Genomic DNA, 26,142 nt, shown 5'->3' with positions numbered 1-26,142 from the left:
ACCCCAGCACGAAAAATACATCGGATATTGAGTGTCAAACTATGGTAATTCAAAATAGGTGTTTTAGCCACATATGTTACTATTATCGTCTATGGGATTTGATTTGGTAGTATACACCCTATATGGCTTCTAAAATTAGCCCCAGAGGTCACTCATCGTAAATTGCAATAAACATGGGTACCAATTTGTCAAAAAATACTTACATAATTTGTTGGACTTTTTAGGAAATCTTTTAGACATTTATGTACATACTATTTCAAATATATAATATATATATATATATATATTATATTAAGATTCTCCATAATTTGCATATATATATATATATTGTCATATGTAACGCTATATCTATAATATAATACACAAAGCCGTTTTAACAACTTTCGATCGTTCTGATCGCATGTCCTCTTGAGATGTGTACTGCCGACCACTGTCTTTACACTTACCCATTGCCACATTCCGCAAAAATATATACTACTTGAGCACATTGATTTATTAACTATCTACTATTGGATGTCAATCGAGAGAGAGAGAGAGCTCTTTTTTTTTGGGGGGGGGGGGGGGGAGAGAGAAGGGAGAGACCACCTGAACTTGGTGCAAGCCAGCTATTAATCAACATTGCAAATGATATGAACAGAAGTGTCATCATGACAAACGAACTCGGGGGAGAAACTAGGAGAGAGCTATTTTTGCGAATGACAAAGAATTTCACTTCAGAGACTCAACAACCATGTATAACGTCTTCAGAAAAAGCAATTTCTTCATACAGATACCCCCAAATGCACTGATCCTATCTGATAAATTGATAAAAAAAAAGAAGAAAAAAGAAAGGAAGACAAAACTGTTGTTTGTTGCAATTCTTACTGATTTTGGTAAACAAAATATTGATATAACTTAAACGCTGTATTATGGAATTTACAATCACAAGCAAGTCATGGACTGCTTGTTATCAGCAATGTGTCAGTGGCACATCGTCAAGTCCTTGTTTAGAAACAATTTGCAGGGATCGCTGGGATATTCAATTTGATGAAACAATAACAATAACTTAAATTTACTGGGTTTGTGCTACGAACTAATATATCAAATAGTTTTTGCTTTATCTTATTTTAAAGACAAACATACCTAAAACTGCGTACATATGCTCAAGTTACATACATGCGAAACCTTACATATGTATATGACAACAAAATCAGATTTGCCTGTGTCGTACTGAAGTATATTAAATATTAATCAACCATGTCCTTCATTTAATACGTTTAATTTTTCATTCGTTGAAGCTCGTTCGCAAGTTACATACGTGCGTAAAATTGCATGCCTGTATGAAAGCAAACCCAGATTTGCATTTGTACTTAAGTATATTAAGTATTAATCCACCATGTCCCTCGTTAAATCATTTTCATTTGTCATTCGCTATAGCTCGTGTTAAATGAAAATTATTTATTTCTGAACATAAATTTGATAAGGACTGGTAACTAATTTATTATCTTCTAATGTAGATTTACATCAGTTTTCAAAAGAGCGACTCTATTCATCTCACACAACTGATAGCGTGACGCTTAACCTGTCAGTTATTAAACACTACCGGCTCTTTATTCGACCGTAACGAGTGCAATAACCAATAATCCAACTCGCATAGGTTATCAATACCAATTTGGATGTAACTTTGTGAAAGAAAAAGAAGTAGCTCAGTTGAATTGATTTACAGATCGTTGTTTACTGAAATATTAATGAACATATAGCGAATGTTTGTTTTTGTTTTCTAATCAGTTGTAAACGTCCTTTCACGAACATAAAAAAAATGACATACTATAGTAATATATATGTCTTTTTAATCCCACGAGCCCTGGCTCGGTCATACGGATAATAATGTATACATATTTGATACTCTTTAATATCGATCGCTTCCGTGTTTCAATAAAGCAAAAACAATACGAGTAGCAATATTTTAATTACAATCGATGACACTGACACTAGTATAGTGATCATTTTAAGTTGCAACTGTATTCTTATTTCTATCATATTTCTATCATAGTTTTATGTTGCAATTGCTTTGTATTATTAACAGTATTTATATTAAGAAAATGGCCTTAAGTCATTGCGTTAATGAGAGGGAAACACGGTAAAAATAACTATTCTTCATTGTTTATTATAAATATATAATTGATGGCCATATCGAACACAAATAATAATAAATGTCATTTTGAAAGTATTTGTAAGACAATGTAGACCTCGTGTTATCAATTTCAGTGTCTTAAATCCGTATCAGTTAAAGGTACATAGTCCTTTAAAACGTTGTATGGTAGTTCTTGTTGGAGCGTAGTTTCTTGCTGAGGATTATAATATATATATATATATAAGTTTGTTTTCTTGTAGAAGCTAAAAATAGTATCTTAATAAGTAATTACCGTTTTGTACTAGTCACAATTTTGACGAAGCTAGGTTTTTGTAACTACATATTATTTTATTGCCGTGTGACAATTCACAACACTTCAGTTGATTCTTACTTAAATATTTACTGATGTTCAGGTAAGATTTGAATATTTTTGGAATCTGGGGTGGCCGGATGAATTTATACTTTTTGCATGACTAGATATGACAAATTACTATCCCAAGCAAGAAACTAAGTTTTAGACGGAAACCCCTGCGCATGCTGTAACCTCACCGTGGGGCAGGGGTGTAACATTCTCTTTGAGAATGGCCAATAAAGCACAAATTGAAATTTTCAGTAAAAGTCAGTATCTATCTGTGATATTTGTATTTTTGTACAGTTCTTTACACTGGGTTTTTTTAAATCTTGAATTTTTATATTCATGTTCATCATCACCTTATTTGTTTGCATTACCATAGTTTGACACCCAATAGCCGATGTATTTTTCGTGCTGGGGTGTCGTTAAACATTCATTCATTCATTGATTCATTCATTTAAACGGAAATACCATGCAATATGTTAAAAGGTCCAAGTACCTTTAAAGGCAAGCCCATATATTTATGAGTATGGCATCCTTTTCGCGCAGAGGGGCGAGACGTAGCCCAATGGTACAGCGCTCGTTCGATGCGCGGTCGGTGTGGGATCGATCCCCGTCAGTGGGCCCATTGGGCTATTTCTCGTACGAGCCAATGTACCACGATTGGTATATCAAAGTGGTATGTACAACCCTGTCTGTGGGATGGTGCATTTAAAAGAACCCTTGCTGCTAATAAAAAAAGTAGCCCATGAAGTGGCGACAGCGGGTTCCCTCTCTCAATATCTGTGTGGTCCTTAACCGTATGTCTGACGCCATATAACCGTAAATAAAATGTGTGGAGTGCGTCGTTAAATCAAACATTTCATTCTTGTCCTTTTCGCACAGCTAAAAGCATTGGTAATATTAGTATTGAAGGCCAATAAACTGTTCTAAAGACCTGTCAACAGTTAATAGATGCTAAATGTTTGAAAAACGCCACCATGTCAACGTGGCTAGCTGTACACTGTCACATCAACAAAACGATAATCAAATACACACAGTGAAACCATCTTCCATTTAAGTATAAACTCGAACTGATCATAGTGTTTTCTCAAAACGTTAATAACAACGTGATATGTGTGATAGGATAACGAAGCTGCCGTCTTCAACAGTGAATACCAACTGGGTTTTTGTTTGAGTGAGTTTGGTGCTTTTTTCTTCTTGTCATTCTATCTTGAAGGAAGTGGGCTTGATTACACCATACTTCCTCATTGGGCCTGAACTATATTGCTTATCGGCAGTCCAAAATATCAGCACTGGAATGTATTCAAACTTGACAGTACGTCCCGATGTTCAGTACCAAACACACAACACCAACTTCATGACTTGCTTTGAACAACTATTTGGCGCAATTGCACAACACCACCATGAAACAATGATCCTGAAGTACCCATGACACTGCTGTAATACGCTTCACAATAGACAAGGTTACATCACAGATGTCTTTAACTAAATGTATGCATATTCAATATTCACAGACCAGTTTAATGGCCAGCCTTAGTGGATCATAGTAGTGGTTAAACCTTCGAATATAAGTCTGGTAGGTATTGGGTTTGCGTCCCACCCAGTGAGTTCAAACGGTTCACTGGGGACGAGTTAGACCAAAACACCGACGTCTCACTTATTGACCATTAATTGATACAAATTAATCCAATCAGCCAAAGTAGATGGGGTGTGTGTCAGGGACAGCATATTTGAATTGTTATTGAATATAAACAAGAACCTCGAGTCGACATAAACATATTTAATGCCACACTTCGATACTGTACATATACAATTACTTACGTGTATTTACTGTACTTGATTTAAGTGTGCAGACAGGAAGAGTGGGAGCTTCATCTTGATGCTATAGCAGATCAAGTGAAGTATTACTTCTAATGTGCTCATGATCTCTTCAGTTATGCCAGTTCACTTGCTCCAATGATGGTGCTCAAGAGTACATACCAAGAACACGTGATACTGACTTTTATTGTACATTTCAATATTATCTATCTGTGATATTTGTATTTTTGCACAGTTCTTTACACTGTGTTTTAATTTAATTGTTGAATTGTAATATTGATGTTGATCATCACTTCATGTTTGCACTTATCACCGTTTGACACCCAGTAACCGATGTAATTTTCGAGCAGGGGTGTCATTAAGCATTCATTCATTCATTCATGCATTCATTCATTCATACCAAGAAAATTAGAAGCGTGGTCAGTTTGTAACAAAATCGAGCATGCTATTCGCCTTTCTATTTGTGAAACATCAATTATTGGATCAAGTTATCAGACAAGTCAAGATTGCATGAGGAATTACCGGAATTATAAAAAATGAGAATGCACTGAATATAGGCGCAGTCACTTGTCTCCTCAGATTTTCGTCTCATCCAGTCTGACAAAAATACATTTATCAATATTGTTGAAGGGTAACGAACTAGTTGGCCACGCTACTCTTACTAGCGCCGATTGGTGAGGGAAATATGCCAACCGGTTTATTCGAGATGAATCTTTAAATCCAGTTGTTATACAACTAATGCTTTCGATGATTTGGTGATGGTAGAGTGAACATAAGGAGCATGTCAAATCTTCTTGAGGACTTCCTCTAAGTATTGGATGCCGACAACAATAAATACTACACAGTTCATACACTGAAATGGGAACTTTCAAATCAAAACACTTGGCGTACTGAAATCGCACATTCAAAGAGCCATTATCAGTGTCTTGAGTGGTGTAGTTAACATTTTTGAGTTTGTTGTTGTAGGTAAATGTAGCAGTGTCCAGTAATATAGTAAATAATCGTGCTTATGTTTTGTTTTTGTTTCTATACGTTGTATGTATTTTGAAGATAATACAGTATGGTTTGATATGTTTTCTGGACAATGTTTGATCCCTTACCGTTACTTACATGTATACGTATGCCATTCAGAATTTGTTTTTTTCTCTCAGCCTTCTCCTTCCCAGCACTGCGTGGAGTTGTTTTATTAAAAAACTGTATGCTATAAAATCTGCAAATACAATGAAAAATAATAAATCAACTAGGTCACCAATGGAAAATGTAAGTTGATTCTCCCAGTCCACCTTGACCTTTTCAAACGTGGTGGATTTTCCTCATCTGAAACATGGAACAATATTGAGGAAAAAGGTATTCTGGCATTATGTCACACAAGAAAGAAAACCCCCACAAAAAACCCTGGAAATAACCTAACCTAAAGGAGGTAAGTTCTGTCATATCCCCCAAAAATATCCGTATCCAGTATATTGATCCAATGAGCTATAAACACTAACCTTGACCTTTTAAATTGCGTTACTTAAACATTCTGTCAATTTACATTTGACTGATTACCCGAATTAGAAACAAACATAGGTTCCGAGCGATCATAAAATTATTTAAAATCAGAAAGCAAAATAGATGCAATTTTGAAAATCAAAATGGCGGCTGATCCTGGGTAGAAAAATAATGATGCCTATCATTTTTACAATCAGAACACCTTAATTGATAATGTACAAAAATGAATACTATTCTAAATAACATATCGATTGTTAGTCATAATACTCTCTTAATTTGCTGTAGATGTGCAAGGCGCTGTCGTAGTACAGTTAGTTAATGGACCACATCCAAACGAAGGAAGAGTGGAAATCATCCGCGATGGAGAACGTGGGACCGTGTGTGACGACAGATGGGATGATGCCGACGCCGCTGTTATCTGTAGGATGCTGGGATATGGGTAAGACAATTTTCTTCATAGACACGGAACGTGTGTGTGTGTGTGTGTGTGTGTGTGTGTGTGTGTGTGTGTGTGTGTGTGTGTGTGTTGGATTGTTCTTGTGTTATTCTTCTGTGTTGGTTGCATATCCGTTGTGTATGTAAACCTGAATGATAGAACGTTGGCCATGATCAAGACAGTATCTCTGCGCAATGTAGAACTACTCCCAGTGAGATATTTTACTGGACAATACATCCTTTCTGCACCTCCACAAAGAGGACTGTCACTACTAGGCTACTTTACTAAAAAAAACCCTGCCCCAATCATAAGTACTGCCACCACATCTATTAAGTCCGTGACTTCATATAAGTGAACAAATATTGACAGTAACCAAATCCGTATTCACATATGCTAACTACATTATTGACATTCAACTCCATACTAATGATATTCATCTTTGTATTTTATACATACATATCTATCACTAGTAATTAATTATATAGGATAAAATTAATTTATTAAGAGAGACGTGAGCGTTAGAGTCATGTTCTAAAAGTGCCTGGGGTCAACATAACTGCTACCATGGCGAAGATGCGGGAGTTAAATGTAATGATAATCCTTGGTCAGGTAAATGTAGACAGTTGATGATTTGGTAATAGTGGGAGGAGGTCTAATAGGCGCATGACCTCCGTTTTGCTTGGGAAACATAATTTTACTCCATAATACTCAAACCATGCCTTTACGGTGAAACAGTAAATGTACAACAACCAGTTATATGAATGAATGAATGTTTAACGACACCCCAGCACGAAAAATACATCGGCTATTGGGTGTCAAACTATGGTAATGCAAAGAAATTATGATCAACATCAATATAAAAAGATTTAAATAAAAACACAGTGTAAAGAACTGTGCAAAAATACAAATATCACAGACAGATACTGACTTTTACTCAAAATTTCAATTTGTGCTGTATTGGCCATTCTCAAAGAGAATGTTACACCCCTGCACCACGGTGAGCTTACAGCACGCACAGGGGCAACCAGTTATAATGCACATAATTAAGTTAATCATATTTCAATTCACAAATATAACATCTGAAAGGTCTTAAAACTGAACTAAATTACCAATAGAACCACAAGAAGAAGCTTGACAAACTTGACCATTTATCAGTTTCCTTAAACATAATAATCACTGATATCCACTATGATGTCTGAAGTCTAAGACTCTAATGTACACAGGTCATCTTCATCATCGTCATCAGCGATATCAATATCCCGAGTGCTCTCAACATTCTGGTAGTACATCCCATAATCTATACTTTGTATCAGCAGATAGTTCTTGCACAATCTGTTTTACATTGACATTTGTTTGTACCCTTTTTGCTTAGACCTACCAGTGACAAGCAATGTACAAGGGATCTTCCTTTTCAAGAAGGTGAAGAGTTCATTTCTATGACTCTGCTGATTTTAGATTTAAAACGATGACCTCAAAAGTTATTCTTATTTATTTGAAAGATTCAAATTCAAACCATCTAAAACCTTTATCTTCTCAGTAACTTTAAAAAGAAAGTATAACATGTCATGGCAGCAAAAGTAACCATGGATTAGATATTGTTTGAAGAATGATGCCGCCTTCACCTCGTATTGTTCGTGTTTTGAGACAAGGGCTGACTCGCCCTTTGTAAAGGACACTTAAACACTTGAAGAAAGCTTTTGGCATGAGGAACATTTGCTATCTAGAGCTCGGGTTCAAGAACTCGGGTGACACTCATGACATTCTTGATATTATTATTGAACAAGGTGATATTAATTATATATTTGACATAACGAACATGAATATTAAAACAATGGGTGGCCAGAATGTGTCTAAAAGATTTCCTCAACTCATTGAACTGCAAAAATGGATAATCGGGCCTTTCTTTCTTAGAAACCCCCCCCCCCCCCCCCCCCCCCCCCCCCCCCCCCCCCCCCCCCAGGAAGCCAGCATTGAATATTGTAAGTGGGATACAGGATCCTATGCTACATTGGTAAAGACTGACCCAGTTCATCTTGAACTATTGCTCGTCGATGGAAAATGCTTTACAAGCTGTCAACTGTGACCTATTATCGTAAGGTCCACCTCGGAAAAGAAACTCTGGCTAAAGCACGTTGAGAAACAACATGGGACGAATGTTATGAACAAATCAAGTCAATCGCCCAAGTTTGCACCAAAGCAAGTTTGGACCAGGGCCCATATTTTCGAAGCTATATTGGCGCAACCATATCGTAAATCCATTGTAAGCTATGACGTCACTATGGCAGGTTCTATAGTGACGCCATAGCCTACGATGGTTTTACGATGTCGTAGCAATAAGATTGCTTCAAAAATCCCTAGCCAGGATCGCTTTAGTGGACGTCATATGTTGCTTTCTCACAGAAGCAAACCATACATTCCTAGCCTACAAGTCGTTTACTCCAGAAAGGCTAAGTGGCAAATTAAATTGACATATTGCAGTCATATGTAGACATATGTTTTCGAAATTAATGTAGTTTACACAATAATGTGCAATCATAATTACACTTGTCTCTAAACAACCTTTATATTTGAATTAATACGTTGTCATAAAACGATTCGGCAACTGGCATCCCTTACCAAGACGATCACTTCATGTTTTGAATTACCATAGTTTGACACCCAATAGCCGATGTATTTATGGAGCGTCACCGTAGTGATCACAATTGCTTAAATGTCAATAAACGCAGTGCCGTGACCTCGATTAATTTACACACTCCGACTATCTGGCTGTCTCTGGTTGTGTCGACTTCCATTACATGCACACATTAATCACCCATTTGTGCTAGGGCGTCGTTAAATATCCATTATTTCAATCAAATGTATTCGTTCGTTCGTTTGTTCATTCATTCATCCAATACCGACAGTTATTTGTCTCTTGTGCCTATCTGTGCCACACACTCGCCATTTCCCATGAGCTTTAGCAGTGAATTTAGTCTGGCCAGTTCAAAAAGTGTTTAGTGGTTACTTCTGGCATTGTTAAGAGGCACATGTAACCACATACTATACTCCCCTACTACCGGCAATCGTTAGTTAGTGCCGTGGGTGAGACCAGTTTTATTAGCGGCAGATGACGAGGTTGCCAAGTGGGTGCAGGGGAGTTCACAAAGACAGCATCCGTGGAGAAAGTTGAGATAGGTAGGTGATGGTGTGGACAGCTTCAAAATCGGAGGGAAATGACAAACAGGGTCGTGAGAGAAACTGGAAAGTGTTTTATATTAAAATGATGACATCAATAGGTAGAGGGCAATAGATAAGACAGATGAATGATCGTTTGAGCCAGTTTTGAACAATTGCCGTCAGCGTGATTTCATTCCCAGTCTGGAGCCCCACGCAGTAAGACGTGTTTGTTTCGCGTGTGCACACTGCACGTGCTTTCGTGTGCTCGACTTGGGGGTCCTTCATTTCGTTGTTTTGTCAGCGAAATGAAGTTTTGTACTGGGATGTATGCGGCCATTGGAACTGATTGAACGCTGGAACGCTTCTCGTTTCGACAGCCTGCACCACCAGGTTGGATTCTTTTTTAGCGAGATTCCTTGCCTCCACGTCATTTCTCCGTCTGACTGTCGACTTGGTTTTTTTCGTGACTCGTATGACGGCAATTCTGCAGAACGCCACGGTTGTTCGCGTTTAGTCTCTACATGTCCGAGCCTGTCCTAGCAGCACTGGAAGATTGACCGCCCCACTCTAAGAAGAAATAGGATGCGGGGTCGGCCCCTACTACTCTTTTTCTAGACTTTACCTTGCTTTATAGTGATACCATCTCGTATCCTCCGGAGTCGGGCCCGTCCGCACCACTATACCAAACCATGACGACTGGACTATACCCTAGTCTGAAACTCTCTCTCGTTCAGACGGATCCGGCTTCTCAAGATCTGTATTTCAGCACAGCACTACACCTTCAACGTCTATCGACTGTTAATCTAGGGGTTTTCTTGACGGGATGCAACCCATCTCGTCCCTTTAAGCTGTGCACCCAAACGGTCTTAACGAGGCCACTCGTGTGGACATATTGATCGGACTTTAAACTTTCAGATCTGCGTTCAAAATTTTATGTCGAAATTACTTCTTTTTTTAAAAATATTATTAAATACTCCGATCCTCTCTTCTTTCTCTTATATAATTTTGGACTGTCGTTCTAAAATGCTCCAAATTATATAAATATTCGGCCGAGCAGTCAATTCTGTTTATTTTTGGCTTGTAACCTTTTTATTTATTTTTATTTATTCTATTAACTTTTTTACTAATTGCTACTTTCAAAATTCTGCCCATTTGCACCCCCCCCCCCCCCCTTTCCCCTTCCATCCCGAGTCAGGCCACCGATCTTATCGGAGGTCGGACTCGGGATGGGCGTGTTCGAAACCCTAGTAGTATATGGGCACGTTAAACTAGTTATCATCATCATCATCATCAGCGTGATTTTCCAACAGCTTATCCACTAGACCGAGGAGCTAACTTTTCTCCAGCTTAATATAGCGTATTTTTTTAAATTATATACGGAACTATAATTCTAGTCAGCCATTACTCGATATTCAAATCATGTTTTAGATATTTTTACATAAATATAAACTAGTGCATGACGATTTTTGTTTTCAGAACGCTGGACAACTTCCAGTGTAAAAATGCGATTGGAATGGGGGTTTTTCGGGGGGGGGGGGGGGGGGGGGGGGGGGTCAATAGTTGCTGCAACCAAAACCCTCGATTTATAAAGTCAGAAGTTGGCCGTGTTACTGGCAGTCAATTCGATACCACTGACATTCAATCCCACATTACACCTTTGTAACAAATACATATATTACTACCCTAGTAGTGAATTAAACTTAGTTACAATTATACATGTTCTCTTATTTTTGCAGCAAAATAGGAATATATATTTTCGGAATATATCTGATAAATCATTGGTCCATGACAGGCTACGGATAACACAGATCCGTTCTGTTCTATTCTGATAACGAAACTTTATAATAAATCTTTTTCAACAGGGTGGTTTCAGTTTTTGTTTTTAAAGTCATTTTAAAATTTCACTTTTGTTTGATACAGATGTGACTGGTGAAGGCAACATCAGAGTGGAATTAGTCAATGGAGCACAACTGAACGAAGGACGAGTGGAGGTCATTCGCAGTGGTGTCCACGGAACGGTTTGTGATGAGAATTGGGATGGAAATGATGCCACTGTTATTTGCAGAATGGTGGGATACAAGTAAGACATGTTCATAAACAATTAAATACTACGTTTAATAGATCCATCCATAGCAACAATACTCTACTTCATAGAATTGTTTAAACAGGTCTTGGATAGAGGAACCCCACAGCTCCATAAACTGTCTTTGTCAAAACTGGTTGTATCCTCGTCCCCGTCTTTCTCGTAACGTATTTTCGTGCTTATATCCAATTAAACCTCAAGAACGCTGCCCTGTGCACACCTGGCTGCCTCTGGTTTTATCGACTTTCATTCGTTCATATACATTTATCACCCATTTGTGTGAAGGCGTCGTTAAATATGCATTCCTTCAATCATTAATATATTCTTTCGTTCGTTTGTCCATTCATCCATTCTGTTATAACACGGTATAGCTGGTATATCAAAAGCCGTGGTATCTGCTGTCCTGTCTGTGAGATCGTGCATATAAAAAGATCTCTTGCTACTAATGGAAAAATATAGCGGGTTTCCTCTCTAATATATGTCGAAATTACTAAATATTTGACATCCAGTAGCTGATGATTAATAAATCAATGTGATCTAGTGATGCTGTTAGACAAAAAAAACCCCTTTATTTAACTATTTCGATAATCATACAAGGTTGCTTTGGTTTTTTTTTACTGTAGCTGAAAAAAGGTCTACTTATATATACGATATGATTATTATAAAAAATTTAGTTTTTTGTGTGTTTTTTTAACCCATTTCAGGAGGAAACGTCTTATAATCCCAGCATCGAGTATACTTTTAATATGGGACTACAGTTGAGGGCGGGGGTGGTGGGTAGGGGCTATTTATACCCCAAAACAAATTCGAAAAGCGATGTTTTTAGTTTTAAAATGTACTGGGTGTGTTACTGGAGAACACCCTCCATTACTATGTCCAGCTTATTTATTGTTCTGCCTGTCACCCACTGATGTTAGGCTAAGTACGACTATGTTAAGGATTATTTGTGAACTCTATTGAAGGTGGACATTTAAACCCAGTCAGAATTTTGTTTTAGCTATGGTGGAATACCTTACAGTAGTGCGGTATATGGTAGCGGATCGGGGCAAATTTGGTTACATTCTGTGGATTGTACTGGAAATGAAACAACAATAGATGCCTGTAGAAAAACTACCTGGGGTCAACATGTCTGTCAACATTCCGATGACGCAGGAGTTAAGTGTTATACGACGTCAAGTAAGTGGAAAACGAAGACATGTTTTATTCCACAACACATTGTTTTAATTGCATGACATAAATGCAATATTATACAGATATCTGATTGATGATGGAGTTAAATGTTATACTATATTAAAAATCGATAACCTACCTCATTAACCATTTCTTGACTTATACAAACAGATACTGCGTTATTTTTTTATGTGTGCGCGTGCGTTTATGTGTGGATAACTGCGTGGCTTTGTGTGCGCTCGCGCGCACGCACGCTCAGTTTGTTCAGAATCACAAAATACAATATCTTGTGATTATCAGTTAAATGAAATGCTGATAGATTTAATATTTAATCTACACAGAGACACCTGGCGACATCACAGTGGAATTAGTCGATGGACCACAGAGAAATGAAGGGCGAGTGGAAATAGTTCGCAATGGAGTCAGCGGAACGATATGTGATGACCACTGGGATGAAAAGGATGCGTCCGTTATTTGTAGAATGCTGGGATACAAGTATGAAGTTTTTAAATAATTATGATTCAGTAGGGTGAAGCATAATATAGATATTTATTTTATTTTTAGTTATTTGATAAATTTGTTCAAATATTTAAAATGCATCATAGTACATGGCCGTACATAGCGATAGGGAAGTGGACAGTTGCCCCCCCCCCCCCCCCCCCCCCCCCACCTGAAACAAAAACCTATAAATAAACAAATTCCCTTTTTAGTTGTAATATATTTATGATATTTTTATTTGAAGCTACTGCAACGCTTGATATCGCATTTGACAATCTTCGACGGAAACTGCTTGGCCATTAAAGAAATGGAAGCCTAAATAATCGTAGTTAAACACTGCTCTAATGCAGTCAAAAGAACAGAACAGAACGTTATTCACTCAGAACACCATCGGTGTTACATGTGAGGTGGTTTACTAACATTTCGGCAGCACCTTTACTGCTTTTAAGAATAACACAATTAAACATTCGAATAACTAAATAAATAAATGTACAATACATAATTAATACACAATAATATACAGGTAATATAATCAAACTTACAAATAAGTAACTTACGAAAGATAAATGTTTTTAAACACGTTAATCAAATTAATACATGTACACAATTTCTTTATATTTGATATTTTTGGGAGTTAAATAGCTGACTTAATTTAAAGGTGTTGGGTCTAATATAAAAACATATTTCTTTAGATATGTACTTCTTTCCTTAGTAAATAAATAGTGGAACTTAAGTAAATAAATAGTGGAACTCATCACCTACTCCAATGTTACAGAGAGGACATATTCTATCTTTTTTTTTCTCAATATTCTACTATCTGCCTGTTTCAATGGGTAGATAATGATTGCTAGTTCTGAAAGTTTTTCAGGCAAGTACGGAAGGTAGTTTTCACACTCGATGTTGTGTTTTGAATATCCTATAGGTAATGCATTTTGGATAAGAGTTTAAGTTATCATTCCAAGCTTGTAGATTTTAGTTTCTTAGTCGTTCAGAAACTGTATGAATAAAAGCTGAGTTTTTAAAAAATGTTTTGGTTTAACCAGTAATTACCCAAACCTTGTTTATTTAGAGTATCATGTATATGTATCAACTATTTAAACCTATAACCATACTGAATATTGTAAAGATAATATTGTGGACGTGACCCAATTTTTATCTTCATTTCTAATGGAAAAGCTCCTAATTCTCCATAAATCATGAGCAGTGGTGTACTCTTTCTTAGCCTCAATATATATCTTAAAACATTTAACTGTATTTGTTCAATGTTTTGATTATTACCAAAGTCCCAAATTTCCAAAAAATATAAAAGGATAGGGAAACTAGTGCTTTCAAAAATTAGTAATTGAATATCTATAGGTAAATTTAGATTCCTGGTTCTAATATTTAGTAAAGTCAATCCTTGTTTAGCCTGCGAGATAAGAGCCTTTCTTGCTTGAACAAACAATCCAGTTCTTGTAAATAGGATTCCTAGATATTTATAGCTATCAACAATGAAGGAATGAACGAATGAATGTTTAACGACACCCCAGCACAAAAACACACATCGGCTATTGGGTGTCACAAATGGTAAGTATATGAACATATTATTTATATATATTTATGTAAAACCATAGTGTAAGGAGCTGTGGGGAAAAGTATAATACAATACATAAAATCGAAGTAAGTAAACCTTAAAACTTTGTATAGAAGTCAAAATGTTTCAAAAACTTTACAATTAATTCTGGATGGAATTTAAAAGATTCCAAAACATTTCTGTTGCCAAATATATCATTTCTCGTCGGCTTGAGATGATCACACTCCACCAAAATGTGGCGCACAGTCAGCGTACACTGACAATGTTCACACTGAGGAGCAGGGTCCTTCTTTAAAATAAATGAATGTGTAAAATATGTATGGCCGATGCGGGCACGGCACAAGACTACTTCCTGCACCGCCTTTAAGATGACTGCCACTGGCTTGATAGAACGAAGCTTGTTCGCAACCGCAACGTCCCAATCATCTTGCCAAGTCTAAAAAATATATTGGTTAATATGAAATTTAAAATCACTGATGGGGACACGAACATGGACACGGGGCAAGTTCAAAGCAGACTTGGCAGCAACATCTGCCTTTTCGATATCCCTAGCTATCAACAATATCTAATTTTATATATTTGATGTAGAAAACTGTATTTGTTGGTGGTTTTGAGCCAAAGATAACTATTTTTGACTTCTGAATACTTACTTTTAGTTTCCAATTATCACAGTATTCTAAAAAAACACCCCAAAAAACTTTAATGATTTGTGTAGGTCGTCCGAAGATTCTTCCAAAATAACTATCATCAGCGTAAAGTAGCATAATAATTATTATACATAGATCAGTACTGTTATGTTTGTACTCTAATTTAACCCCTTTACATTGTTCATCTATTAGTACATCTAAATCATTTACATATATAGCGAATAATATGGATGAAAGATTTTCGCCCTGACGTACCCCTTTTGTATACTGAAAAACACCAACTATTAGCCTACTTTATCTTGTTTCTTGACTGCCACCCTACTCATTTTAGACTAGGTACAGCTCTTTAGTTTATACACATTCTTTCAACAAATGTCTAAACTACATGACTATCATGTTTGAATCCTGGGTAACAAGTATGACATTTCTTCCTTAAACAATACAATATTCTATATTATGTAGATCTAAACATATACTATATATATCATAAACGTGTGTCCCGGCTGTGTGGGCATGATTACGGGACAGACTTGCATGGAATACGCTCGACCTACATATACACACCATGGATATAAACGCTACCAGTAAATAATTTGAAAAATCCGAGGTTAAGCTGCTCATTTCAGACATAACGAGTAGCGTCTATGACTTACCCTATTTCCACACGCAAATTGACATGCTATTTTTAATAGGATCCCGCAAATGTTTCAAGCACCATGCTAGTTGGTACATTGACACTAGTTAAAATTAAATTACAGGACTTTACTGGCCAGATTAAACTAAATTTTATCACAACAAATACTCTCACATTTATCACCAATGGCAGGCTCAACTGTGGGATCAACAGTTGGGTGCACCTTGAACTTTGATCCACTCCGATACTATTTGGTGTACGGCTACCTCTACACTAAAACAAAGCACATGCTGATTAATATGTATTTCTTACAAAAACAATGTTCTTATGTACACTTTTAGAATGGGTAGAGATAGCAAACATAGAGGACTCCTAGTATGCTAATATAGAAAGGCTGACAGTTGTGAATGCCTCCTTTGTTTTAGTAATGGTGGGATAGCTCACGTCGGGGCAACTTACGGCCAGGGAACAGGGACGATCCTACTGGACGATGTACAGTGTAATGGGGGTGAAACCACTATGGATAACTGCACGAAAAGTGATTGGGGAACCCACAACTGTTCCCACGCTAATGATGCAGGTGTCACCTGCAATGTTGTCTCAAGTAAGGTTTTCTGTTTCAAGTTAGCGTAAATCTATATGTATAGAGTTTATTCCCGTTCTTAATTATTGGCCAAGTTCATTCCAACGTGCAATACGTTTTCCCGGGGAACAGTTTTATAGAGTGGCTAATATAATTGTCTTTGACACATAATATTCGGTACGAATGTTTACAAGTGGGATAGTGCACTGTGACCCCAGGACAGAGTCAAGGTCAAGTTTCTCTAATTGGCTTTAACTCAAATCTTCAAATGGGTGGTTTTCATAATTCATCCGATTCAATGTCATTTGGAATTTTATTAAAAGTTTTCCTAATTGCTTTTTAAGACATGATTATTTTCAATGATAGCTTGGAGACAAAAGATTATTAAAACACCCCTTTATGTTTTGTACACAGGCACACTTTTTTATTATACAAAGGATTGGTTGTTCACATTTCATACTTAGTGAGTCTATTGCGATTTGCTTTGTGTTTTCACTAGTATTATGTTGGGTGTTTTGGGTCTACTTTGCAGGCGACACGGTTGATAACATTGCACTACAGAAACCTACGTTTATGAGCAGCGTGTTTCAGCTAGAAGGGTCTAAGTATGCTGTTGATAGCAACATGGGAACTTCCTTACTCGCGGATCACTGCAGTCACACCAACATGTATGATTACAACCCGTGGTGGATGGTAGATCTGTTTGGGACATTTCTTGTTCAACGTGTCACACTAACCAACAGAGGGGATGTCTCTTGTGAGTCACATATTCTATAACTACATACTACTGCATGCTACTACTACCGGTATTACATGCTACTACATTCTACTACATGCTACACATTCTACTACATGCTACTACTATCACTACCTACTACTACTACTATCACTACTACTACTACTACTATTATCACTACTACAATTATTATTATTGCTACTACTACGACACACTGCTATTGCGTTACTGCACTATAACGTTGCAGGTTGTCATGGCTATCTAATTTGTTTTAATAACGATTCTTTTTTTCTTGTGGCAAGATGTTTATTAGCGCAGCTTAAGATGCATGAGAAGGGAAATAACTACCTATTACTAGTGAGGCTATAAAATGAATGTCTTATCAGGCTGAGTCACAAAATCAAAAGTATTAATTAAAGTCATACATTTCATAATTCTGACAAATAGTATTGAGAAAACCAATACCACTGTCTCTAATATACCAGTAGTGGAGCAATGGTTGGGATGGAAAAAAAACAATCAGAGAATGAGTCCACCGAGAGGATTCAATTTTCAAGCCAGATACCTCAGGTTAGCACTCTATCAACTGAGCTAGATCCTGCCCATACAGTGTTTATTAATACATATATAATGATACCGCTTATATAATGAGTTTAAAATTGTAAAATCTTATGTTTCCATGAGTGTATAATAACAAGGTATATATCGTTACTTACTAAGAACAGACTATAATTATTTAATAACTGTGATATAACAGAATATACCACAAAGTCAAATCCAGGATATCTTTGACCTTTCAGTATCAAAATAGGTAAACTCATTCAGGCAAGACGTTTTGTCATAAGCTTATCAGACGTGATGAGCATACTAATGATACTATACTAAGATAAAAAAAAAAGTTTGTAATTTGGTGCAACTGCTTTGTACTTTAAAAGCAAGCGAAATTAATTGACGTAATAACTTACGCATGTCATTTTGTATTGGACATCTCCCATTACTTGTACTGTCTGAGTTAATGTTCAAAATCACAATTGTTTTGGGGTTTTTTAAGCACATGTACCAAATTGGTAAACGTTTTATTTTGTTCGTTTTAGTATAGTATTTAATGGACATTTCTTCCACAACACTGTACTAAATTACAGTTTCTTCTGGCCCTGGAACCTTAGGCTGACGAATTCTGGTCCAGTAAGAAGTCCATGTGCTAAGGAAGCTTTCCACAAATCTGCTTGGAACTCGGTTTGAATAGTCCGGAGATATTTTATATGCTGTTTTCAACGGAGGTACAAAATTGTGTTTGACGGATATTTATTGTCTGTTCTTGTCTTCAAAAGCTTTATTTTGATGAAAGGTTTCGTTTCATCATAAGACAGCAAAGGGCTAAAACACAAACTGTAAAATGAATGTGTGGGCTTGTTCCAGAACTACAGGTACAGTTGCCCCTGCCCCCTGTCTCGTACGCTTATGACAACAACTAAACCTACATCAAATACAAAATATGTGTACCGAACAAATGTGTAAATCTGAAACACCGTTTGAACTTGATGCTCAGGCCAAATGAATGTGTTCGTTCCACTGTAACAATGTCTGATTCCTCCACCCGATTCTTGTTCTTCTTGTTAAATATAACAACATTCCTTATATTACAGGGGACCGACTCCACAGCTTCGTCATTGAAATATTTGCACAAAACCCGACAACACATCCTAGCAGTTCTTCTCAAGTCTGTTTCAACTACACTGGCGTGGCGCTGGGGAAGGCAGATACCAGGACATTGACCTGCGAGAGGTCAATAAGAGGTCGTTTTGTCCGAATTAGCAAGTGGAAAGTGGATGCTTATTACGATGTTTTGACCTTGTGTGAAGTCCAAATAGTTGGTAAGTAAAATTATTTATGACATTGTGCTTTAGAAAATCTTTTTTGTAGGCTGTTTTCTTTGTTGCTAATTTATTGCTTGCTAATTTATTGCTTGGGATAGCAAATGTTTTTAATTTGTTTTTTAAATTAGCATTACTGTCACTTTTAGTTTACTACTAGCAATTCTAATAATCGATATTTTCAACGTCATTATTAGGTGTCGTGAGGACTTTGTTTATTTAAGAACCAGTTTATATATTTTACGTTTGACCACATAATTATTATATCTTATATTAAATCCCCTAATTGCACACAGTATACAATGTGCTGGAATTTCCTTAATCAAGCATTCATTTGTTTCTTTTGTTATTTTATCAATTGACTTCGCGTTTTAAAATTAAAAAATAATAAACCTACCTGTATATTCTTGGTGCCGATATTAAACTTTCCATCCCCTTTAGAAAAAATCTTGAATCTGCCTGTGACGTGTTTGTATATCGAGGAACGTTTCTACATTTGACTACATACAATATTCTTTTAATTTCAAATTTGATTGTAATAATAATTTTTAAAAAGTAAAACCGAATCGGGTTTTTTCTAGTTTTTTTCTAACTATGTTTTTTATTTTTTTTATCTGTATGATAGTTTCAGTGAATTGAGATGGGTCTGCTCTATCTTCGTTTTTTCCAGGATGCGGTTTTCCAAGAATCCTTCCCCGCGTCTCCAAAACTAGTATGACATCGCACAACTCTCATCGTGTAACTACCACAACTCCAATGGATTGTGCCGTGAAATGCGATAAGAAAACCAGATGTCTGGCATTCAACTTCAACGTCAACACACATGAATGCGAGCTCATCTTAAACCCCGTGATCAACAATGTGATGACGCCACAAGCAGACTGGAACTACTATGGACCAGATTTGAACTGAAAAGAACAAATAGAGACAATACAGACAATTTAAGTTTAAAAGAGATCCCAAACAAATGTTTCACAAAATGTTGTAAATAGTTAAAAACATTTTGGTTTATTTTTATGTTATTATTATTTCGATTTATTTTGTTTTGGTGGCGGGTTGTTTTATGTTTGGGTTGTTTATTTGTTTAGCTATGAATTATCGAAGATGTCATAAAGATATATGCAATGAAGGAATTATCATATAGTATTTGGTTTTATACTATTAAATGTATGCATGGCAATTATTTTAACTAATATAGGATATTTTCGTATGCTATTAAATAAGTCGTCCTGTAAACATTTAATTGTCTAGTTTTATAGTATGCTATTAGCTTTCTGACTTTTGGCTGCATAATCATAGTTCTATTATATACCACAATATCGACGGTTTATTCCATGAAATTTAACTGCCCAGTTACCTTTGTTTTCTTACACACCCGTTGGTGAGAACATCATGCGTTATTTTTTGATCCAGCCAGTGCACCACGACTGGTATATCAAAGGCCATGGCATGTGTCATCCTGTCTGTGGGATGGTGCATATAAAAGATCCCTTGCAGCTAATTGAAAAGATTAGCCCATGAAGTGGCGACAGCGGGTTTCCTCTCTCTATATCTGTGTGGTCCTTAACCATATGTCCGACGCCATATAACCGTAATTAAAATGTGTTGAGTTCGTCTTTATTTTTGGATAACAGATGTCATGCATCTAATGGAAAGCTCCACGATGGAAATCGATTACGCTGTGACGTATAGTTAACCTGACAACCAGGTGTCTGTGACGCGTGACCTACAAGTGCAACGGCTGTAAATAGCATGCAGTCGAAAAAGATGTTAAAAAGATATTAAAACTCGTTGTTTTAAAACGTATCGAACTGGCTTTCGCTCGTTAGATACAATTTAAAACAACTTGTGAGATAAATGGTATTTAACGGCCACTCATGTATTATTCTCTATTTATATTAGCGTGGCTTGAGTATAATGAATAATATTGTATGTACAGAAATACTTTACAAGACTATACAATCACAATGTAGTAAATGAGAAATTTATCGCGGACATACACTTTAATGAGAAGTGAATAAATAACTATGGTGGTTCCAGTGATCTTTGTCCTGTGCTACTTTTGATTTAGTAAATTAGTCTGGAAGTGGCAGTCCTCTTTGTCGGTTCAGGAAGGATGTATTATCCAGTAAAGGACCTCCTCGAGTGTGGTTGTCTTCTCAGACGAGAGCACTAGATAGATGCTTGTTCCATCAACCACTATTGTGCCAAATACCTCTTCGACTCTGCATTGTGCAGAGCTATGGTATTGATCGCGGATGATGGTTTTATTGTTCAGATTCTGTGAAACTGTCTTCATTTTCTGAATAAATATATGTCAAAAATGTGTGTGAGTGTCCGATTATTATGTGTGGTAGTATAATTGCGTTTATTTTGTTATGCAGTGTTATTGTCGCATTGGAGTATGTGAGAAAGTGTTCATTATCTTGCACGGACGGCTCAACTGTATTTTATACAGTGCGAGCACAGGTCGTGTAGTCTGCATGGTAATTTTAAAAGGGGAGAGAAAGAAAGAAAGGTTTTATTTAACGACGCACTCAACACATTTTATTTCGGTTATATGTCGTCAAACATATGGTTACGGAACACTTCATGGGCTACTCTTTTCGATTAGCAGCAAGGGATTTTTTATATGCACCATCCCACAGACAGGATAGTACATACCACGGCCTTTAATATACCAGTCGTGGTGCACTGGTTGGAATGAGAAATGGGCAAAAGGGGAGAGACACTGCGAGTCGAGGCAGTCATGGTACATACTTTTGGTGTGACATGGGCTCAAGAGGTTTACAGTAAACTGGTTTGCAGGTATGTAATTGTAAGTTAATAGTGTTTGGCTATAATATGTATATTATGTTTATTTGTAAATAATGTTGGACAAACTGAAGCGAGGAAAGTAATGTAATTGTGGTATGTAAAGTTATGACAATTACATTCATGTGATAATATATTTTGTACGGTATATTAATTGTATTTGTATTTTTAATTATGATATGGAAACCCGAGACAGACTACCTTCTATAATAAGGGACTGGAAGTCGGAGAAAATTTAGTGCGGGTGCCACGTTGTCGCTACGTGCTATCCACGCTGTCGCCTCGTTGTAGTCCCGCTGTGGCACGATTGACAGGTGACACCGAAGATCGAAGTCGGGTTATGCCTCGCTGCCGTCACGCTCTAGCCTCGCTGTCGCCACTTTGTGTCACGTTGTGCCTCATTATGTCATGCTGCCGCCACGCTGCAGCCACGTTCATATAAAACACTGCCCGCATGATTTGACTGCCGAGCGATATATATCTACATTTTACATTCTACAACTTAACAGAAGCATGGCTAGAAGGAAACCGACTGCCGCCAAAGGGCCCAGGAACAGGGAGGATGTGGATCTCCCTCTATCCCAGACACCCCAGGGAGATGAGTCAGAAGTAGAGGGTAGTGCATCCCCAGCAGCCCAAGCACCCCCCGCCAGAGGTAGAGGCCGTGGAAGGGCCCGTGGCAGGGGACGTGGAGCCATGAGTGGGACAGCCAGGACCCCTAGTGAAGAAGACCAGACTAGGGAAGGTCCACCACCCCCCGAAGTACCTGCCATGAGGGAGAGGTCTGCCCCCACAGTGCTGTCTGAGGCACAGAAGGAGGACCTGGTGGAGTGGATACAGGCAACGAATGCCTGTACAACAAGGGTGAATATTTTACTTGTAAATTGTTATTTAGTTTTTATTAAATTGTAAATTATTTAAATTATTATTTATATTTGTAATGTTTGTTTTGGTTTGGGTATATTATTGGCAGTGTAGAGTACAGTACAGCACATCATAATGTAGCATTATAACTTTCCCTTCCATACGTTTTTTCATAGTTTTCAACATTTTCATATTTATGTAGAACGTTTTGACAAAATGTAATTAATTTGGGGAATAATCAACTTCTTTTTCATGTTTTTATATTATATTGTAAGTATAATTTCTTCTCTTTTCTCGGGTGGGCATTAAAATTTTATAAATATATACTCTTCAAAAGAAGAAACGCAAAACCACATTGTCGTAACATTTGGAGAATTGATTTAATTATTGAATGGTGAGTCCGATAATTACCAAATGTTGCAGGATTGTTCACAATTCACTCTAGTCCATTGTGAGTAAGTGATAGGACACACCACCAAGGTCAAGGTCATCTGGAGTCAATACCGGGTGTGGCCTCCGCATGTGTTGACAACTGCCTGGCACCGCCTGCCCATTGAAGCAACCAAAAAAAATGAATGAATGAATGAATGTTTAACGACACCCCAGCACGAAAAATACATCGGCTATTGGGTGTCAAACTGTGGTAAAATGAAACAACAGTGTGATGAGCATCATCAATATAAAAATCCAACAGTTAAATAAAAACACAGTGTAAAGGACTGTGTAAAAATTGCAAATATCACAGATATATATATATATATATATATATATATATATATATATATATATATATTATATATATATATATATATATATATAATTAAAATTTTGAATAAATTCAGTATCACGTAAAATTGTAAAATAAGTTCTGGATGGAATCGAAAGGATTCCATCACAGTTCGTAGTCCAATATATCTTTTCGAATTGCTTTCAGATGGGTACATTCCACCAAAATGTGTCGCACAGTCAGAAGACACTGACAGTGCTCACACTGAGGTGGAGGATCTTTCTTTCAGATAAATGAATGGGTTAAATATGTATGCCCGATGCGAGAACGACACAAGACTATTTCATCCTTCCTGCACTGTCTATAGGAGGACTGCCACTCTCCCAAGACTGGCTTGATAGCATGAAGCTTGTTCGCAACCTCACCGTCCCAATCACGTTGCCAAATCGAAAAGATAAATTTGTTAATACCATATTTTAAAATCAGTATACGGTACACCAACCCTGGCATGAGGCAAATCCAAAGCAGACTTGGCAGCTAAATCTGCCTGTTCATTACCCCTGATGCCAACATGGCTGGGTACCCAACAAAATACAATGTCTTTATTAGCAATAGATAAAAAGACACACTTTCGTATCACCATCCCAATTAAGGGATGGTCCAGCTTCATATTACGTAAAGCTTGGAGACACGAAAGTGAGTCAGTAAAAATAATAAATTTGGATGCACTAGAATCCTTTATTTCTTCTAAGGCTTTAATGACTGCCCAAACTTCAGCACTAAAGATCGATGCTGAGTCAGGCAGTCGCATGGAAAGTATTGTGTCTGATGGAAAAACTGTAGCACAAGCCACAGAATTCCCATCCCGTGATCCATCTGTATACACAGGAATGTAATCACGGTACTTGTCCCTGAATTTCCATGAAAAACTGTTTGTACACAACAGCATCTGTACGATCTTTCTTTAGATGCGAAAGATGAAACACAATTTTAGGTGGTGTAATACACCAAGGTGGTAAAACAAAATATGAAGGAGTTTGCAAAGTGTCAGTTAAATCAATGTTGGAAAGCAACAAAAAACGCTTAATGCGAAGACCAAATGTACGAATAGCATTTAGCCTTGCATCAAACAACTTCATATATTTGTTGTCAAATACCGCATCATGTGCTGGATGTGTTGGTAACGATTTAATCGTGGCAGCATACTGCAAAGAAAGTTTGGCACGTCTAGCACCCAAACAAGGTTCGTGTGCATCAACGTACAAGCTCTCTACAGGAGATGTTCTAAATGCACCAAGACAAAGCCTAAGTCCCTGATTGTGTATAGGATCTAGCATCTGCAAGTAAGACTTGCGTGCCGACCCATACACAATGCATCCATAATCTAGTTTTGATCTGACTAAAGATCTATACAGACGGAGCATAACCTTTCGGTCTGCTCCCCATTCTGTATTACCAATAACTTTTAAAATATTAAGAGCTTTTAAGCCCTTCTTTTTAACATATTTAAGATGGGGCACAAAAGATAGCTTCCTGTCAAATATAACCCCCAGAAATTTAGTCTCCTCCACAACTGGAATTGGATTTTTTGTCCAAAAACAACTGTGGATCTAAGTGAAGACCTCTTTTCTGGCAGATATGCATACAAACCGTTTTTGCCTTTGAGAATCTAAAGCCATTGACAGTTTGCCCATTGATGAAGTTTATTCAAACAAAGCTGCAACTTACGTTCAATGATACTCATATTGGACGATCTATAGCAAATCTGAAAATCATCGACATATAACGAGCAATCGACACCAGGTGTTAAACACTGGGTGATGCTGTTAATTTTCACAGAAAATAGAGTTACAGACAGGATACTACCTTGAGGCACACCCATCTCCTGTGGGTGAATGTCGGACAAAGTCGACCCCACCCGAACTTTAAAAGATCTATCTGTTAAAAACTGAGATATAAAAACTGGAAGTCGACCTCTTAGGCCCATGCCATGGAGGTCGTTTAAAATCCCATACTTCCACGTGGTGTCGTAAGCTTTCTTCAAATCAAAAAACACTGAAACCAAGTGCTGATTATGGATGAAAGCTTCCCTACAAAACGTTTCAAATCTAACAAGATGATCAACCGTGCTACGTCTAGATCTGAACCCACATTGCACGTTAGTGAGCAATTTGTGAGATTCAAGATACCAGACAAGTCTACGATTGATCATTCGTTCCATGGTTTTACAAATGCAACTTGTCAAAGCGATAGGGCGATAACTAGTAGGATTGGTTGGATCCTTACCAGGCTTGGGAATAGGAATGATAATAGCTTTCCTCCAATCAGAAGGAAAGTCACCAGAAATCCAGATGTTATTAAAAATATTCAAAAGAACCATCAAAGATGATTCAGGTAAATGTTTCAATAACTGATAATGAATTTCATCCGGTCCTACTGAAGTATCATGGGCTCTACGAAGAGCATCCTGCAATTCCTCCATAGAGAAACGCCTGTTGTACACTTCAGCATTTTCAGATGAAAAATTAATGGACTGCTTTTCAGCTTTAGTTCTGACAGATGTAAAAGCA

The 26,142-nt window shown here is 37.1% G+C and overlaps 1 protein-coding gene across 1 annotated transcript in view; it reads left to right on the top strand.

Moving 5' to 3' along the window:
• The window catches only part of LOC121368553 (scavenger receptor cysteine-rich domain superfamily protein-like), a 91,048-nt gene that overhangs the window by 5,853 nt on the left and 59,053 nt on the right, over positions 1–26,142 (top strand). The window contains exons 2-8 of the mRNA XM_041493290.1: positions 6,063–6,216; positions 10,846–10,865; positions 11,290–11,449; positions 12,157–12,185; positions 12,964–13,117; positions 16,400–16,568; positions 19,854–19,866. Of these exons, the coding sequence (XP_041349224.1) occupies positions 6,063–6,216; positions 10,846–10,865; positions 11,290–11,449; positions 12,157–12,185; positions 12,964–13,117; positions 16,400–16,568; positions 19,854–19,866 (699 nt within the window). The remainder of the gene's footprint in view (positions 1–6,062; positions 6,217–10,845; positions 10,866–11,289; positions 11,450–12,156; positions 12,186–12,963; positions 13,118–16,399; positions 16,569–19,853; positions 19,867–26,142) is intronic.

This window comes from Gigantopelta aegis, chromosome 3 (genome assembly GCF_016097555.1).
Source record: "Gigantopelta aegis isolate Gae_Host chromosome 3, Gae_host_genome, whole genome shotgun sequence".
Lineage (NCBI taxonomy): Eukaryota > Metazoa > Mollusca > Gastropoda > Neomphalida > Peltospiridae > Gigantopelta > Gigantopelta aegis.
This window is presented reverse-complemented; position numbering and strand designations above follow the sequence as displayed.